The 18,139-nt window shown below is 38.9% G+C and overlaps 1 protein-coding gene across 6 annotated transcripts in view; it reads left to right on the plus strand.

Annotated features, from left to right (window-relative positions):
- Positions 1–18,139, plus strand: part of TBC1D32 (TBC1 domain family member 32) — a 90,484-nt gene that overhangs the window by 46,919 nt on the left and 25,426 nt on the right. For all 6 annotated transcript variants that reach the window (XM_060753261.2, XM_060753256.2, XM_060753257.2 and 3 more), the window contains 4 exons: positions 5,858–5,946; positions 11,031–11,153; positions 13,521–13,629; positions 14,291–14,384. In XM_060753261.2, the coding sequence (XP_060609244.2) occupies positions 5,858–5,946; positions 11,031–11,153; positions 13,521–13,629; positions 14,291–14,384 (415 nt within the window). The remainder of the gene's footprint in view (positions 1–5,857; positions 5,947–11,030; positions 11,154–13,520; positions 13,630–14,290; positions 14,385–18,139) is intronic.

Consider the following 18,139-nt stretch of genomic DNA (forward strand, 5'->3'; position numbering starts at 1 on the left):
GCAAAACAGTTCGTGGTTATAATGGAATACAGTCAGTTCAAAAATCACAACACAAAAAGCAGTATGAGGAACGGTCCGAAGTCCACGCAGGAGACAGGCAGGATTGAAGAATAATCAAGACGGTCCAAGGTCAGGGCAGGAGACAAGACTCACGGTTCCAAGCCAGGCAAAGTAGTCAGCACGATCACGAAACACGATTCTGGATGCAAGGACTCAAGGCAAGAGTTAACAGCAGGATACACAGGTACACAACACTTTGAACTCTGCAACATGATAGCCCCAAAGCTACTCCTTAAATCCCATCAGAGTCGCTGGATTCGCCCTCAGGTGCATCCAGTTCCACAGGTGAACTGCGTTCCCTCCATTGTTGCCAGTCTGCACTCCGGGCTGCATCCTGAGAAGCAATATCCAAAACCCATGAGTCTGTGAACCCTTGGAACTCCCCACTGGAAGTTGGAGCATTAATCACATCCTGAACCTCCTGGGCCCTAGTCCAGTCCAGCTCTTCATCATCACTTTCAGACCCGTAGCTATCTGCTATGTCTTTAAGATGCTTGGAAATGGATTCCTCATCACTATCTGAACTGCGTGCTACTCACTTTACACCACGGTAATCCTCCATCTCCATCTCCTCATGAGTAAACCCCTGAAACTCTTCCTCATCACTAGATTCTAGGAACATGTCCCTAATGCGTTTCAGCTGCTGCTGAGCATCTTCCTCTTCCAAGCCTCGTTTCCTCCTACTAGCACTAGTAGATACAGAAGGCACACGCTGAGTTACAACACTATCCTCCCCTCTAAGGCCCCCCCCAGGCAAAGCCACAGAGCGCGATATATGCTCAGCCACCTGAGGCCAAGACTCAGAGGTGGCCTACTTAAGCAAAGACCGGTGAAACACAGGATATATCTTCATGGATGGGGGTAAGCGCAACCGAAATGCCACGGGTGAAATTTGCTTCACAATAGGAAACGGTCCTACATAGCGAGCCGCAAACTTGCCACCAGACGGCTTCAGATGCTTGGAGGAAAGCCAAACCAGATCCCCCTCCGAGAGCACATCCCCCTCCTGCCGATGCTTATCGGCCTGCTCCTTTTGAGCATTCTTAGCTTCCAAAGGGATGCTTCTGGCTACATCATGTAAAGCTAAAAACTCATACAAAAGGTTGATCCTTCTTCAAGAGGCAAGTTAAAGGTACAGTGATCTGTGCATAGGAAGGAATAAACTCGCGGTAATAGTTAGTAAAACCAAGGAAACGTTGTACATCCTTTTTCGAGGTGAGCTCCTTCCAGGACTGGACAGCATCCACTTTATGTGGATCCATCTTTACTTCCCGCCCAGATACAATATGACCCAGGAACTCAGTCTCAGAGACATGGAACAAGCATTTAGAGGCTTTAGCAAACAAACCATGTTTCTTAAGCCTCTGGAGCACGGTCTTCACGTGTTGTTGATGTTCCTGTATGTTTCTAGAAAATATAAGGATGTCATCGAGATAACACACCACAAACATATCTAACAGGTCTCTAAACACATCATTTATGAGTCTCTGAAATACCGCAGAAGAATTACATAGCCCAAAAGGCATAACTAAAAATTTGAAGGCCCCTAGGGACGTATTGAAAGCGGTCTTCCATTCGTCACCTTCCTTGATTCTTATGAAATTATAAGCTCCCCTTAAATCTAACTTAGAGAAAACAGAAGCGCCCTGGATGCACAATAACAATTCTGGAATCAGAGGCAAAGGATAGCAGTCACAAATAGTGTACTTATTCAGGATCCGGTAATCACACACCAAGCAAAGTTCACCGGGTTTTTTTGCCACGAAGAAAACCGGGGCGGCCGTTGGAGAACTAGATGGTCGAATGAATCCCTTGGCCAGATTCTCATCTATGAAGTCCTTTAAAACCTGTCGCTCTGGAATAGATAAAGCATATAGGCGGCCAGCAGGCAGCTTAGCATTCTCCTCCAGCTTAATCTGGCAATCATACGGCCTGTGGGGTGGAAGAATATCAGCTTGCACTTTACTAAATACATCCTGAAAGTCCTTGTAACACTCTGGAACTCCTTCCAAATCTGTTGGACTTACCGCCAACGTGCTACACAAAACGGGTGCTATCGTGATGGTTTTGGCTCTCCAGTCTATCCTGGGGTTAACCTTGGATAACCAATTCATGCCTAAGATGATGGTGTATCTAGGTAGTCCAATAACATCCCAGGAGAACTGACCCACTATACCCTGAGCCTCCCATGTCAGGGGCCCCGTTTCCATGGTAACCGATCGATGACCAACTAAGGCACCATCCGCTCCTTCCACCCATTCCGCCTGCTTCTTCTTTCTCAACTCGATCTGGTGTTCCAAAGCAAAGCTCTTGTCCATATAGGACCCAGTTGCACCAGAGTCCACCAAAGCCCATGTGGAAAACTTTACACCCCTATTGGAAAAGAGTTCAATGTTCAGAAACACATGCTCCTTACACCGGGGCCACTGAACCACAGGCCCTAATGTGCTTGACCCAGGGCACACTAGGGCTGGCCTTTTCCCTGCTCCTTGGGTGCTTTAGCCGGACACTTGCGAGCAAAATGGCCCTCAGCTCCACAATACAAACACAATTGCAGCTGTCACCTCCTCTCCTTCTCGTCTGTGGATAACCTGCATTGGCTCCCCAACTGCATCGGCTCCTCGACGTCCAGACTGGAGCGGGCTGTGTTGCTGCTGGAAGATGGTTTAGACCATGCCAACGGCTGCAGATAGCCCTCTTTCCGAAGCATGTTCTGCCGCGTCTCCAAGCGGAGAGCGGTCTTTGTCAAAGCATCCCAGGTTGCAGGAGGTTCAAAATGGGCAAGTTCAATTTTCAGGGCTGGAGCGAGACCAGCTGTAAAACTAGACATGAGAGCTTTCTCTCCCCAGTCGACCTGTTGCTTTAAATGATTAAAGCGGTTTAAATAGTCCATTACACACTCTCTTCCTTGCTTAATAGTGTGCAGGTCTCTACTGGCATTCTCTTCAGATAATGGGTCCCCAAAAGCCTCAGTAAGAGCTTCCTGAAAGCCTGAATAATTAGTCAATAATGGGCTGTCAATAATGGGCTGTTAACTAAAGTAACTGCCCACTTGCCAGCACATCCGGATAACAAACTAATGAGGAAAGCGACCTTGTTTTCTTCTGTGGGATAATCAGCATCTGGAAATTGTTTGAAATAAATCTTGGTCTGCACAAAAAACAGAGGCAGTAAATCTTTTTCACCATGAAAACGCTCTGACATTATAACACGGGCTTTGGGCACCACACCAGCCGGCTGGGCCCCACGGAGTTCATTAAGCTGTGCCTGCATTAAGGCCATCTGGGCCGCCAGTTCCTCAGTGTTTGTCATGCCTCACGCTGGGTTTGTTCTGGCAGTCTGTCAAGACCCAGGCAGACCAACGAGGCAAAACAGCCGCTTAAGGGTTAACAAAAGGAGTTTAATGGCAATTAACAAGTCAAATGGCTCTTTTCAGCAGAGCATATAAACAAAGGAGCCTGCGGCTTGCAGGAATGTAAACAAAGCAGGAACCCAGGCAGTCTGGGCAGAAAAAAGGAAATTGAAGTAAGACAGGCAAAACAGTTCGTGGTTATAATGGAATACAGTCAGTTCAAAAATCACAACACAAAAAGCAGTATGAGGAACGGTCCGAAGTCCACGCAGGAGACAGGCAGGATTGAAGAATAATCAAGATGGTCCAAGGTCAGGGCAGGAGACAAGACTCACGGTTCCAAGCCAGGCAAAGTAGTCAGCACGATCACGAAACACGATTCTGGATGCAAGGACTCAAGGCAAGAGTTAACAGCAGGATACACAGGTACACAACACTTTGAACTCTGCAACATGATAGCCCCAAAGCTACTCCTTAAATCCCATCAGAGTCGCTGGATTCGCCCCCAGGTGCATCCAGTTCCACAGGTGAACTGTGTTCCCTCCATTGTTGCCAGTTTGCACTCCGGGCTACATCCTGAGAAGCAGTATCCAAAACCCATGAGTCTGTGAACCCTTGGAACTCCCCACTGGAAGTTGGAGCATTAATCACATCCTGAACCTCCTGGACCCTAGTCCAGTCCAGCTCTTCATCATCACTTTCAGACCCGTAGCTATCTGCTATGTCTTTAAGATGCTTGGAAATGGATTCCTCATCACTATTTGAACTGCGTGCTACTCGCTTTACACCACGGTAATCCTCCATCTCCTCATGAGTAAACCCCTGAAACTCTTCCTCATCACTAGATTCTAGGAACATGTCCCTAATGCGTTTCAGCTGCTGCTAAGCATCTTCCTCTTCCAAGCCTCGTTTCCTCCTACTAGCACTAGTAGATACAGAAGGCACACGCTGAGTTACAACAGTTTTAAAGTGTTTTTTGCAGTACAAATAAGATATGTGTAGTGTGCATAGGAATTCATTAATTTTTTTCAAATTATAATCCGGCCCTCCAACAGTTTGAGGGACTGTGACCTGGCCCTCTGTTTAAAAGGTTTGAGGACCCCTTGTGTAAGAGGTGTCAGTGCTTTGACCAAGGATGCTTCCATGATGTCTTGAGCTTGTTTTGCTGGCGGAAGAGCATGCTGGTGATGACAAGGTTGTGTTCTGCACATTTGGTGAGAAGCAGAATACCATTCGAGTTGCTGTTTTCAACCCTGTCTTTTCCTTTGGTCCCTGGCCACAGGTCGAAGTCTTGTCCAACTCTTGCATTAAAGTCCCCCAGGAGGATTATTTTGTCCTCCTTAGATATCTCTGATAGGACAGTGTCCAGTTGACAGTAAAATCTTTCCTTGATGTCTTCATCAGCATCTAGTGTTGGTGCATAGGCACTTATGATGGTTACCTGTTGGTTTTTGGCAAGGTTAATTCGGAGGGTTGAGAGTCGTTAATTGATGCCAGTGGGTGCTTCAGTCAGAAGCTTCAGCCAGACAACTGAACAATGAAAGATTCTACTCACTTATATGATCCTGCCAATGAGTGTATTGCTTCATTCTTGTCATGGCGAAGTTCACTTATTGCTACTATGGAAACTGAGAAATACCACTATTTTTAAACATAAACAAGGTAGTGTCGGATATCCCTCCAAGAGGGGTTTTGGAGTGAGCTCCACTGGGATGGAAACTACACATGGCTACTATATGGGTGACTGAGCTGTCTCTGTTGCATACTTTGTTAGATATATAATGCTTCAAAATACTTTGCATGTAAACTGGCATAAAAGTACAGTTATAACATTGGCATTGACTAATGTCCGTTTTTATAGTTGCCTGGTTCTTTTGCATTAATAGAGCTGGATAAATTGTATTGTTTCAGAAAATATTAGCCTTTCAGTTAAGAGCTGACATTTTTTATGGGGATGCTATTCTCTTATTATTGACTCTTTCCCCCCAATATTCACACAGATCTAAAAGTAGATGGGCTGTGAGATTTATTTTACCAAGTAATGGAAAATAACTATTTAAAGAATTAAGTGTGCATATTTTGTATTAGATTAAAGACTATGACTTAATAAAATGAAAAATTCACAAAAAACAGTGTAGTTGATTGTATTGTCGAAGGCTTTCATGGCTGGAATCACTGGGTTGTTGTAGGTTTTTCGGGCTATATGGCCATGTTCTAGAACATGGTCATATAGCCCGAAAAACCTACAATAACCCAGGGTAGTTAATTAATTTTTTTGTCAGTATAAAACCCAGTTGTGATGAAATTTAATAATAGAATCCAAATGTAATGTACATTCAGATTGTGAATCAACTATGCACTCACTTTACTGTCTTAATGAGAATTGTTTAATAACAGTCTTTATTTTAAGTGTTGGTCATAAATTAATATTTTTGTATATTTCAGGATATTATTGACAGACTTATAATTGTGAACACAGAAGCTAAAATTCATTCATTATTCAATTATGAGCAGTCTCATATCTTTGGACTGAGGTAAGATGCTTAGGTTTCGGATTCACTAAAACAGTTGCCATAATTTCTTGATACTTTTATTCACCAGTGTTGATTATTTGGCTCTCTCATAAAGCCTTTAAAGTGTGGATGGATGCGTAGACATCTGCAAGTGAGACGGACAGGAAACAACAATGCAGGGGGATTTAGGCACATAAAACTATACAGTAAAATGTATAGTTCTTTTATAGTTCTTTTCTTCTTCCTTCAGTAAGTCTTCTTGTAGCCAACCTTATCTGAGATTTAATGGTTGTGTCAAGCAAGTATAACCCCTTTATCCTTCAGCATTGGTGGAGAAGAAAACAGGATGTCATAGATTTTCATGTTCAGTCATGATTTTTCTCACAAAAAATTGACAGTGAGGGATTTTGAATCTTATGAATGCCTAGGTTTTCCATATCCTGTGCCTGGTTTAACAAGGCTCCATCTAATGGATAGATCCTTTCAGAATGTAGTCTATGGACAGCTAGGATGAGTCTCTTTTCCAGTCAGTCCATATGCTTTTGCTACTTTTTTGTAGTTCATTCCACCACCACGCACAATCCACTCCTGCACCAGTTCTCAGCAGCTGCAATGGTTAATACTCACGTGAATGTATAGCTTCTCCCAAAGAAACTAAATGTATAGCTTCTTCCAAAGAAACTAAAGTCATCATGTTCCCATGTTCATTTGGTTGTATGTGTCCTTATTCCTGAACATAATGACAAGCCTTGGTTTAATTTAAGCTTTTGATTTGCACTTCAAGTGCCACAAGTCTTGCTGTTACTGCACAAGGAATTTAGATTGGATTCTCTCCCTTGAAAATGCATTATCAGGATTAAAACCATTATTCACTTTTGGTAAACTTAGTACCTGTCAAGACTAGGTTTTGTTTTTAAAAAAACAACAGTTATTATTTTGTTTATTTCCAGTTGGTGTTCATAGCTTCCCTTGGGAAAGAGCACTACTTGAAAAATAGGGTTCCACTGAGCTCCTTTTTCAGATCACGTTGACATTGCTATAGCTCTGAGAAAAAATGATGGCAGTTATCAAGGCTGCTGAAATGAGGGATATTCATAAGAGTATGCACCTTGGCAACACCTTAGTAATGTAAGAATGGAGAAGTGAAAGTAGAACCACATCTCGCTGGCCTCCAGTGTTTCCAGATGTCTCTAGTTTATAGAAGGCTAGGGATTGGTAGACAATCTTGTGGCCTTCAGACTGAAGTATTCAAGGAATCCAAGCATCTACTACATTAGTACTGACTCTGAGTCCCCTGACAGAGGCAAGTATTTAAACTATATATTACTTAAATGACTGATACTGAGGTGTTCTCAGAGCATGTATGCTATTGTAGTAGTGGCTTGGTAACTAATTTGCTGAAAAATAACATTTTTTTCCCAAAGCTGTGGCTCCCATAGGTTTTTGATTCTGAGGACAGTTTGCACGTGTCAGACAGTATGGTATAACAATGCTGGTGGGGCATTCTGTTTTACTGGAAGAGGATTCCAGCCTGTGTGTGCTTAGTGAAAATAAAAGAAAAAGTCTGTTGTAAAGCACAACAGAAAAAAAAAGAAGGGAGAGAATTGAGCAGTTTGATACTTTATGATCTTTATTTTAGAATAATTACATTCTCTTTCTAGGTGTTTGGGATGGTTTTATGTTATCCAAACTTTGCTTAATATTCAGTTAATTACCTTTAACTGTATTCTAAATTAGTGCATGTAGTCACAGTCGTTCACATTTTTGTTTGGAGAATGAGACTTAAAATTCCAGTTTCCCCCATGTATTGATACTATCAATTCAAGGTAGTTACATTGTCATACCTTTAGAAGCAATTAATAGGTCATTTAAAATAACTAGTAATTGGCATGTAGAATTTCTAATGACAGACTTAAGACAATATGTGACAGGTAGCATTTGAATAAGATGTACTTTTACACACCCACAGCCTTGTAGTACAATAATGTAAACACATTTAGTATTGATAACTCTGACAACTCTGACAACTCTGACAAAAATTAAAAGAGGAGTATCAGCTAGGTTCAAGCAGAAGCACAAAGAAGCAGTACATATACTGTGTGGAAAAGATGAGAAGATGCTAATGCTTAATAAAGAGAAAATGAAACTATTCTACTCCTACTTTGCCTCTGTATTTCTCCAATAAAGACAGGGGCTTAAGATGGAAAAATATAATAAATGATTCACTGAGAGGGCTGTTACCCAGAATTGGAAAAGAGGTGGTTGAAGGTCATCTAGATGCTTTAATCTATTCAATGAAGTACATGAATTTATAGTAGTAGGCTGGAGAATTCATATAGACTAAGCTGATTTGGGGCTGACAAATATTGTCCATAGCTTTAAAAAAAAGGGGGGGGGGGAGAGGAAAGTACAGGCTGTCTTTATGTTGATACTGGGAAAACTTCTAGAACAGATAATTAAGTAGAGCACTTATGGGAAATGCTGGGGTTGCTAAGAGCCACTAAACATTTTTAAAGGTCATGATAGACGAATCATTAAGAGCTCATATAGATTCATATAGAAAACAGCCCAGGGAAATCCTGTGGATATTGTGTAGTTTGAATTTTAAAAGGCTTTATGTGAGCTTGCTAAACATATTCTTGCAGATGAGCAAGTTAAATGTGAGCTAGATGCTACTGTTGGTGGCTTTGGCTGGTTACTGGTCCAAACTCAAAAAATGGTGAACAATGGCTCCATGCCATCTTGGGGGGGGGGGGAGTGAAAATTAGGTGCCACAGTGTTCTTTAATTTTTTATTGATGTCTTGAAGAAATAAACGGGGTTGTTATCCCATCTAGAAGTAACACTAAACTTGGATAGGTAGCTAATGCTCAGAAGACAGAATCGAGATTCCAGGTGACTTGCAGAGTTGAGTAAAAAATAACCATTTGTTATTTTTGTGGGCAACACCATTGTCAGATTCTTAACTTAGAATCAGATGAAAAAGCATAGGATGGCATGAGACAAGTCTGCATAAAAAGAACTTAGGGGACTTAGTTGACAACAAAAGTAAGTCAATAATGTAAATGCAAAACAAAAACTTACGCAATTCTTGACTTCATCCACTGTATTATCCAGATTAATGAAATAATGACATCACTTCCGCTTTGGTTAGACCTCTGGAGAACTCTGTATAGTTCTGGGAACTACAGATTTAAGGATATCAATGTGTCCAAAGGAGGGAAATCAAAATGGCAAAAAATCTGGAAACCAAACGCTGTGATTAATTATTGAGGGAGATGGATATGTTAACCTGGAAAAGTTAGAGAGGTGATATGGTAGCTATCTTCAATTATCTGAAGAGTTGTCAGGTTGAAGAAGGAGCAAGCTTGTTTTCTGTTGCTATAGAGAACAGGATGAGTGCAATACATGAGCTTGTGATATAAAGAGACTAAAAATAAACAGGATTCTCTGGTAAGTTAAAAAGCAAAACCTAGGTGTATAGTTGCAAGAAATCCTCTTCGATAGAAAAAAAAAGTCAGACAAATATTTATGTACCCTTTAGTACAAAGTTCACTAAAAACTAACTCTCCGTGAGAGTGTGGGCCATCCTGAGGAGCCTCATGCTTTGCTACATTCCCAGATAAATGGATATAAAAAACTAACTTTTGGGAACTAGGAGAAGTGACCTCTACTGGTGGTTAGGAAGTGAAATATTAAAGAAAGCAGAGAGCTGAATCTAAAGGGCAGGCTAATAACTTTACACAAGTATTGATAATAATAATTATCATCATTATCATACTTTATTTATAACCCACCCTATCTCCTGGAGTGGGGGTGACATAACATTATTGGGTTCAATTTTCAAGAAAGGGGATTATGACTAGAGATGGTAAGACCTGGAAACAAAAGGAAACAAAAATATTTAATTAAAGTCTTCATGTTTTATAGTTTGAATACCCTGTCAGATAATTATTTATTATTGGAAAAGAACATATTCTACAAACCTTTCTATTTTTCTGGAGAAATAGCTGTGGAAAGAAATGGAGGGAAAACTGTTCTCCCCCAATTTTTCTAGGTTTTTTTCCAGGCCTTCCCATCTGTAGTTCTGATTAAATATTATAAAGAACTTCCTGACAATGAATACTGGTCAGGAGGGAAATTAGACTAGTTCCAAAGTTGGCAGAATATCTTTTCTTTGATATTTCTAAGCAGAAGTTAGATGACCATTTGTTTTAGATGATCATAAGGAGTAAATTAAGATTCTTAAGGTCACTTCAAGAGCTACATTTCTATAAAATGTAAGTGGACTAGAGGCTTAAAATCTTTTAATTTTTGAAACAATGGATTCCTTTACTTTTTAATGTGCAATCTAAACTATCAAAGACATTCCATAGCTAAAAGAGCATTATTCTATGATTTTTAATGTCATACTAATTTCTGAATGCATCATAATATTGTTTTTCCCCTCTCTGATTGCTTATAATTAATTCATAATAAGCTTTTCATGCTAAGACTGTTTTATAATGAAATGTTGTAAGTAATAAAGATTTGAAGGCCTTTTTTGTTCCATAAATCCTTAGGAAAGTGTTAAAAGTCTCAGTATTGATTTTTAGTAATCTGTCTTTATCATACCCTGAAATAGTACAAAATGAATACTTATCCTTAAGATAATGAAGAATAATTTTATGAATAAAACATTAAAGCTCATGAATTCACTGCTTGGACTCAAATATTTATTACTGCATTGCCCCTAGTCACTGTTGGTAGCTATTGAGAATGCTATGTCATGCTGGAGCATCATTTGACATCTCCATGTAAAAAGGTCTCAGGTAATGAGACCTTTTTGCAGTGCTGCTATTCAGAATAGACAATACCAGGCTGTATGGGCTAAAAGTAAGACTTGGTATAAAGTCATATAACAATGTGATACTTCTACCTACCTGTTCAGTGTCTATTTAAAATGTGTTAGTAATGTATTTGTGCTTAAATTCATTCTAAATACGAATGATTTTATGGCTTATTTATTTTACTGTAGTAGTTTTAAAATCACGCTGGAATCTTACATTTCTCACACTGCATTTCTGGATTTCCAAGATTTTAATATTAATATGTTACATTTCTCAGGTTATTGAATGTGCTGTGCTGTGATCTAGATACACAGCTACTTTTCGAATCTCAGTATAAGATATCGGAAGTGCTCTTAGATGCACAAAAAGACAATGCTATCAATATTTCTGAAACATCTCGGTAAGCACTGATACACTGGTCAACATACATTTTGATGTATCAAATGTTAGACCTGTTTTTGGCTATGTCATCTTCAGATTCCAGGAATAGAAACATATTTCTATATCTCTAGTGATATTATTAGTTAACCATCATCCACTTACTGGGGCCTACTTTGTATACTGCTTTTAGATTGTTTTAATACAATCAGAAACCATAATGCTGGCCAATTAAGCAATTACATTGGGAATGCCATCTGTGAGCATAGTTAATGACAAAATAAGGCTAAACAAAGGATTGCTCATACCGGTATACCTCAGTTAATTAAGTAGATGTGTCCCTAGGAGTTATTTCTTTAACAAAAAATAGGTACTAGAGGCAGAAATAATATACAAAAGTAGGGATAGGTTCCTGCACCACAAGAAAAGAAGAAGTACAATGTATTTCAGCAAACATTTTATCTATAACTGAAAGGGTACACATGTGAAATTAATCAACCTGGTCAGAGGGGTCTAGTGTAAGGAAACAAAAACATTTCAAACCTTCTACAGATCACCTGAAAAATTATTCCACAGTATATCCAGGGCTAGCTTTTTCTTTCACCAGCTTTCATTTCTATTTTGGAAGTTTAATTTCTAGTTCTATGTTTTTAAAGAACATGCTTGAGGGTAGCTGGTAGCCGCTGTCCCCTTTTCTCCCTGTTTCTGTTATTGACCCACACACAATAGGAGACTCTGGAAGCAGTTGTTGCTCAACTTCCCTACTATAGGCAGCCACACAGCTCCAAGAAGATTGGCCAGAACAACATCTAATTCTTTCCCAGTTTAAACTTTAATGCAGTGGTTCTCAACCTTTGGGCTTCCAGGTGTTTTGGACTTCAACTCACACAGTTCGTAAAAGCTGATAATCTTGTCACAAAAACTTTATATGGAGATTTGATAAATGTGGATTTAATATATGTGGCTATGAATGAGTTGAATGGAAGGATGTATGGATAAAATTAATAATTTTGGAAACACCAGTATAATATTAAGGCCTGCAATGACTAACTCCTTGCTGGACTGTGATTAAAAGTTGCTAATAAGAACTGAAAAGTAAACTCTGATAAGAACTGGAACAGTGATAACAGAAATGTTTACAATGTTAAAAAAGAAGTCAACATAAGATCAACACCAATCAAGAATCAACATCTGGCCAGGAAACTGAGATGGATCCAGGATGGAAGATGTCTAGGATTAATTTACAACTTTGGGACTACATCAGCAAAATATTCCTATAAAAGACTCAATCTAATAATTCTCGAAGTGTGACAGACCTGAGGAGTCTGGTTTACCCGTTCCTGCTCCATGCCTTCTGGCTGAAATGGGTGGAATAGAAATAATGTAAATAAATAAATGGGAAGGACAGAGATGGTGTATTTGGAGAGTGGCAGATATGCTATGGGAAAGCATGATTGTGGTCACTTTGGGGCTTCATTCCCAAGGAAAGAGGAAGAAGTGTGCTTTTGGAGTTTTAGATTTTGTGTAGGGAGTCAGGTTCTGCTGCACGGAAAACAGATCTGGTCCTTGGCATTGTTCTTAGGGAAAGAAGTTTTGGCATTTCAGCATTTTGAAGTTTTCGTGTTATGGAAGTTTTGGAGCTATGTGTTGGCAGACTGCTTCTCCAAGGAGGAAGAAAAGAATATGGTAATATTTGGATGCATGAGGATGAATGCATGTACATGTGGTGTGAATGCTGAGTGAAAATGTAATTCCCTTTTGTTTGTTAGTTAACCAGTGTAATTGTAAATTCAATGTAATTGCATAAAATCTGTATGTCTGTATATCCGATGTCATTCTTTGTCCAAATGTTTTTCTGTAATCTGATGTACCCTCTCACACTGGAAATCGCAATAAAAAGAACCTATGCTTTAAAAATATTGAAAAGTTATTCATGACAAGCTGGCTGGGATTTCTGACAGTTGAAGTTCAAAACACCTAGAGGCCCAAAAGTTGGGAACCACTGCTTAAATGCCTTGTTTATTGCAGACATACTTCTGCAGTCTGATACTGAACCATTTTCACCATCTTCCCAGTACTTGTGGTACAAAAATTATCAGGTAGACAAATGACAAAGAAAAAAGCCCCCCAAAAACATTTTTGTAAAAATAAACTTCTCTTTTAGAGGATTTGTTAACTGATGTATGCCAGTATGGAACTTCCTTTAAGCTTTTAGTTCTTGTTGATCCAGTGCCAGAACAACCTGGATATTTTGCTCGAAACTGAGATCCCAGTTCCCTGTGAATAACTGGGCTTGAAGTGCCTTGTAAATAGTCTGCCTCTTCAACATTGTACGTCTTGATTTGTAGCATTTTTCCCTAACACTTTTAATTTTGCTTTTTTTTGGCAGAGACTTCATAATTGATGGCTTATCAGTAGAAAGGAACCATATTCTGGTTAGAATAAATCATGTTGGGGGACCAACAGAACGGATTTTGCCTCCCCGAATACTGCATAAGGTTGAGAATTCAGAGTTACAAATATTCTTCATAGCTAGTCTCTCAGGGGATAACTGCTGTCATTGTGAAATAATGACATTTTAAAACTTCTACTGGCTACCTCTTTTGAGCAGCTTGAAAGCATTGAGCAATTTGATACTGCTAGTCATCAGTGCATTAGTTTATATCAAAATAGTGTGCACTTCTTGTATATACTATGTGTTTATATGTTTGTGTAGATAACTTTTTTGAATTCATTACCATTCTTTAATTTTATTGATTTAAGCCTCTTTTTTTTGCAATATTTGTGAAATATCTTAATTTGATTATATACTGTTCTTATCTATAGATTACTTAGCAATGAAGTGTAAGTGGTCAGTAGGGAACTGCCAGTTAAATCGTGTATAAACATGGTTGAAAAGTATATGGTATATTTATAATATATATAATCTGGAATGTTTAATTAAAGACGATTAAGTCAGCTGGCTAAGCTGCCAACTAGCATTTGTAACTCTTTTGTATCTTTTTAATGACAGCACTGAGATATGATGTGAAATGGTATATGTTTGGTTTGAAAATAATATAGAAAACTTAGAAATCATTGAATTGAATGATGGAATTAAATGAACAAATTAGCAGTATATTATAAAAGCTGCTTTTATTCTTGGTTGCTTCACTTTAGGGCGATGATCCATATCCTTGGCCAATGTTTTCCTCATACCCTTTACCAACATGTTATCTTGCTGAATTTCCTAGAAAAACAGATTCAAGGCAAGGTAATATGCTAGTTTACTAGAATAAACGTGAAAAAATATGATTTAAGGTGATAATTTATCAGTTTACATACCTATTGGTTTTTCTAACTGCTGGTTGTTGTGTGCCATCCAGTCATTCCCAACTTATGATGACCCTAAGGAGAATATTCCACTAAGTTTTCTTTGCAAAGTTCATTCAGAGGAAGTTTGCCTTCACCTTCCTCTGAGCGAGTGTGACTTTTCCAAGATCACCCAGTGGGTCTCTATTGTCCAGCGAGAATATGAACCCTGGTTTCCAGAGTTGTGGTCCAGCACATAAACCATCCTGGCTCTCATAGCTTTGCTTACCAATTTCATTTTTAAAGCCAACATAGTAATTTAAGATGTTTTCTCAATAATTGCATAGGAAACAAACAAGATTTGCTAGTAGTTTGCTTCTTATGTATGCACTAGCTGTACCCGGCCACACATTGCTGTGGCCCTCAGAAAACAGGATTTGCAGACATGAAGCAATCTGGGGTAGGGAACTCCTCCCACCAAAGGTTTCCCGCTGGCTAGTAGAAGCCAGGCTGTTAAGGTGCAAGGTGGTATGGAAAGTAAAGTAATGAGAAGCAGCCACTGAAGCTGCAAGGCTTTTAAGTTATATTCATGCTGACCAAAACACTCAAAAAAACCTCTTTGAAACAGAGGCTGGGTGGCCATCTGTTGGGGGTGCTTTGAATGTGATTTTCCTGCTTCTTCACAAAAAGGGGTTGGCCTGGATGGTCCACCAGGTGTCTCCCAACTCTAGGACTCTCTGATGCTATAGTCTTCTCTTCCCTTCACCAGTTTCCCCCTTTCTTTCTTTGTTCCTTCCCTGCCTCTTCCCTTCCTTTCCTCTCCCATACCTGCCTCATTTCCCTTCATTCCTCTTTCTTTCCTTCTACCTTTCCTAACATTCATAATCTTCTCTTCTCTTCACCAATCCTTTTCTTCCTTTCTTCTCTCCTTTCTCTTTCTTTCCCCTCCTTCCTCTGGGACAGTTTGTAAGGGTTTTTAAAGGCTTTTGGGGGGGGGGCATGAAAGGGGGACGTGGAGCCCAAGTGGGAGAATCCCAGAAATGAACATTACATTTTTATTTATATAGATTGAGAAAGCATCTTAAAGTACTATGGTGGGTAAAAAGAAATGAAATAAGCACATCACCCCTCTAGTTACTGAAGTTCATGTATTTCACTTGCTGTAAGAATGTTTTCCTTTTCATCTCCTGAAATCTGCTTGCATAGTTCACTTTGTAATTCATGGCCTCCGTAGAGTCCCCTTTCATAGAATCCTTGAGTTGGAAGAGACCTCATGGGCCATCCAGTCCAACCTCCTGCCAAGAAGCAGGAAAATCGCATTCAAAGTACCCCGGACAGATGGCCATCTAGCCTCTGTTTAAAAGCTTCCAAAGAAGGAGCCTCCACCAACACTTTGAATTATAAGGTTTTGCCATTAAAACAGAGGTTTATGTTAAGCAAAACTCTATGTGAAAGAGTGGACAGGAAGACAAGTAATTCAGTCACTATATGCATTTCAAATAAAGTTCTGTTCAGAAGATAAAATAAAAATATTTCTGGAAATTAACTCCGCAAGATAGGGAACTATGTCAAATTGAACCTCCATTCCATGGGATATGTTTATGTGGCTGAAGAAGAGCCTTATGATTTCAGAGTTTTTGAGACTGAAATGTTTATCAGATCTCACTACCTCTGAGGATGCTTGCCATAGATGCAGGCGAAACGTCAGGAGAAAAATTGCCTCCAGGACATGGCCATATAGCCTGGAAAAACCTACAACAACCCACTGTTTATCTGTTTCTACTCTGACTTGGAATTATAAGGTACTGAACCTCTTCCTTGCCCTTTTACACCTTTCCTGAGCAGGAATTATAAAATATGTTGGAAATATTTTATTAAAAAATGGCTCATTTACATAGCATGAGCTGCTCAAATTGAGCAGTGGTTCCCAACCTTTTTTTGAACAGGGACCACTTTAACCAGGGACCACTCTCCAACAATAGTACCAAAAGGATTGTGAATCAGTTTTTGGTCAATTTTAGATTTGGTTTGGTTATTTGTTTTGTTGCTTTATCCTGTATAATTTCTGCTATGTAAATCGCCTAGAGCATCTCGAATGAAGGGCGATTAATAAGTAATTAAAGATGTTGATGATGATGATTCTCACCCACAGAAAACCATATTTAATAATCTAGAGCTGATTTGGTTGTAGTAATCTTTCATGGGTAGTTAGCCTCTCTCCTCACATCCCTGTTGCCTTGGTACTATAAGAGGATTTCGTGAGACCAGTCACTCTCTTTGCTGCGTCGTTTCGCGGCAACAGTGTAGTAATGGTGAGACCATATTTTTGTTCTTGGGGACCACTGGTGGTCCACGAGCCACAGGTTGGGAACCACTGCAATAGAGTATTGTGAAGGATTTCGGTGTCGTTGCAGGCAAAGTCTTTTGAATTCTGCAGTTGTAATTTTGAAGTATACCCTTTGCAGAGTACAACAAAACATTTCCTGATTTTTATTACTCATTTTGTCTATTATGTGTGAAAAGAAGAGTACAATAGGCATGAAACAAGTTGTCAAAAAGATGGTAATATAGAAGGAGGACTAGCTATAGGCTGAGGTGGACCCAGACTTGAGGCATATCATATCTATGAAACAAAATAATACATATATATGTGGCCATATAAATATATCTGCATACAAATATACCCAAAGACAGTGGCTATAGCAAGAAGAAATATTAAGAAATAACCACATAGTTTTGGCACTGTGAATGATAAAAAATAACAATTTTGAGTTTTGTTAAAAAAGATTTTTATCCCAGCAAAGCTAGATAAAGTAGACATAAACCAGAGGAATGAATTGGGTTTGTCTAAGCAATGCTTGTGAAGAATAAATCCTTTTGGTATGATTAAAAGGTAAAAGTTTCCCCTTCACATTAAGTCTAGTCATGTCTGACTCTAGGAAGGTGGTGCTCATCTCCATTTCTAAGCTGAAGAGCCAACATTGTCCATAGACATCTCCAAGGTCACATGGCCGGCATGACTGCATGGAGTGCCATTATAATTACTTGGCAATAAAAGTCCATACAGAATAGATTAGAACAATTTTTCTTACAGTACAATTTTATAAAAACACTCTGGGTTGATCAAATGAGCTCCAGTGATAGAAAAACAATTTAAGTATAAATTATTAAGGACCTAACCCTGTTTTAAAATGCATTTTATACAGTGAACCAAAAAGCAAATATTTTTGGTTTAATAAAAAAGCTAATGACATTTGCAAGTGATGATTTTATTTTGAAAGTTGAATATTAAATTGATATAAGCATGCTGACACGAAACAAGAATAGTAAGTATCTTGAGGGAATCGAGTTTTAAAAGTTTGACTACACACATTTTAACTGTGCATCTTTATCAATTATGGTGAAACTAGGCAAATTGAAGGGTAGAAAACAAGCCACATAATAGCACAAGCAAGAAGTCGAAGGAGGATAAGAGAAAAATAATTCATCTTTAGAAATATTTGCAATTAAGAAAAGTATGTCTGAATGCCTTATAGGGTTGAAATGTGGCCAGTTACAACTTGCTTGCAGAAACTATGATAAAATGTTATGGGAAACAATAAAAACAATTTTAGCAATTCATAAATCTAAATTTACAATTCTTTTATCTTTTTATGTTTAAATACTAGATCATTTTGAACAATAAACATTTAGTATTACCAAGAAATGAAATATTAT

This window comes from Anolis sagrei, chromosome 1 (assembly GCF_037176765.1).
Source record: "Anolis sagrei isolate rAnoSag1 chromosome 1, rAnoSag1.mat, whole genome shotgun sequence".
NCBI classification, from domain to species: domain Eukaryota; kingdom Metazoa; phylum Chordata; class Lepidosauria; order Squamata; family Dactyloidae; genus Anolis; species Anolis sagrei.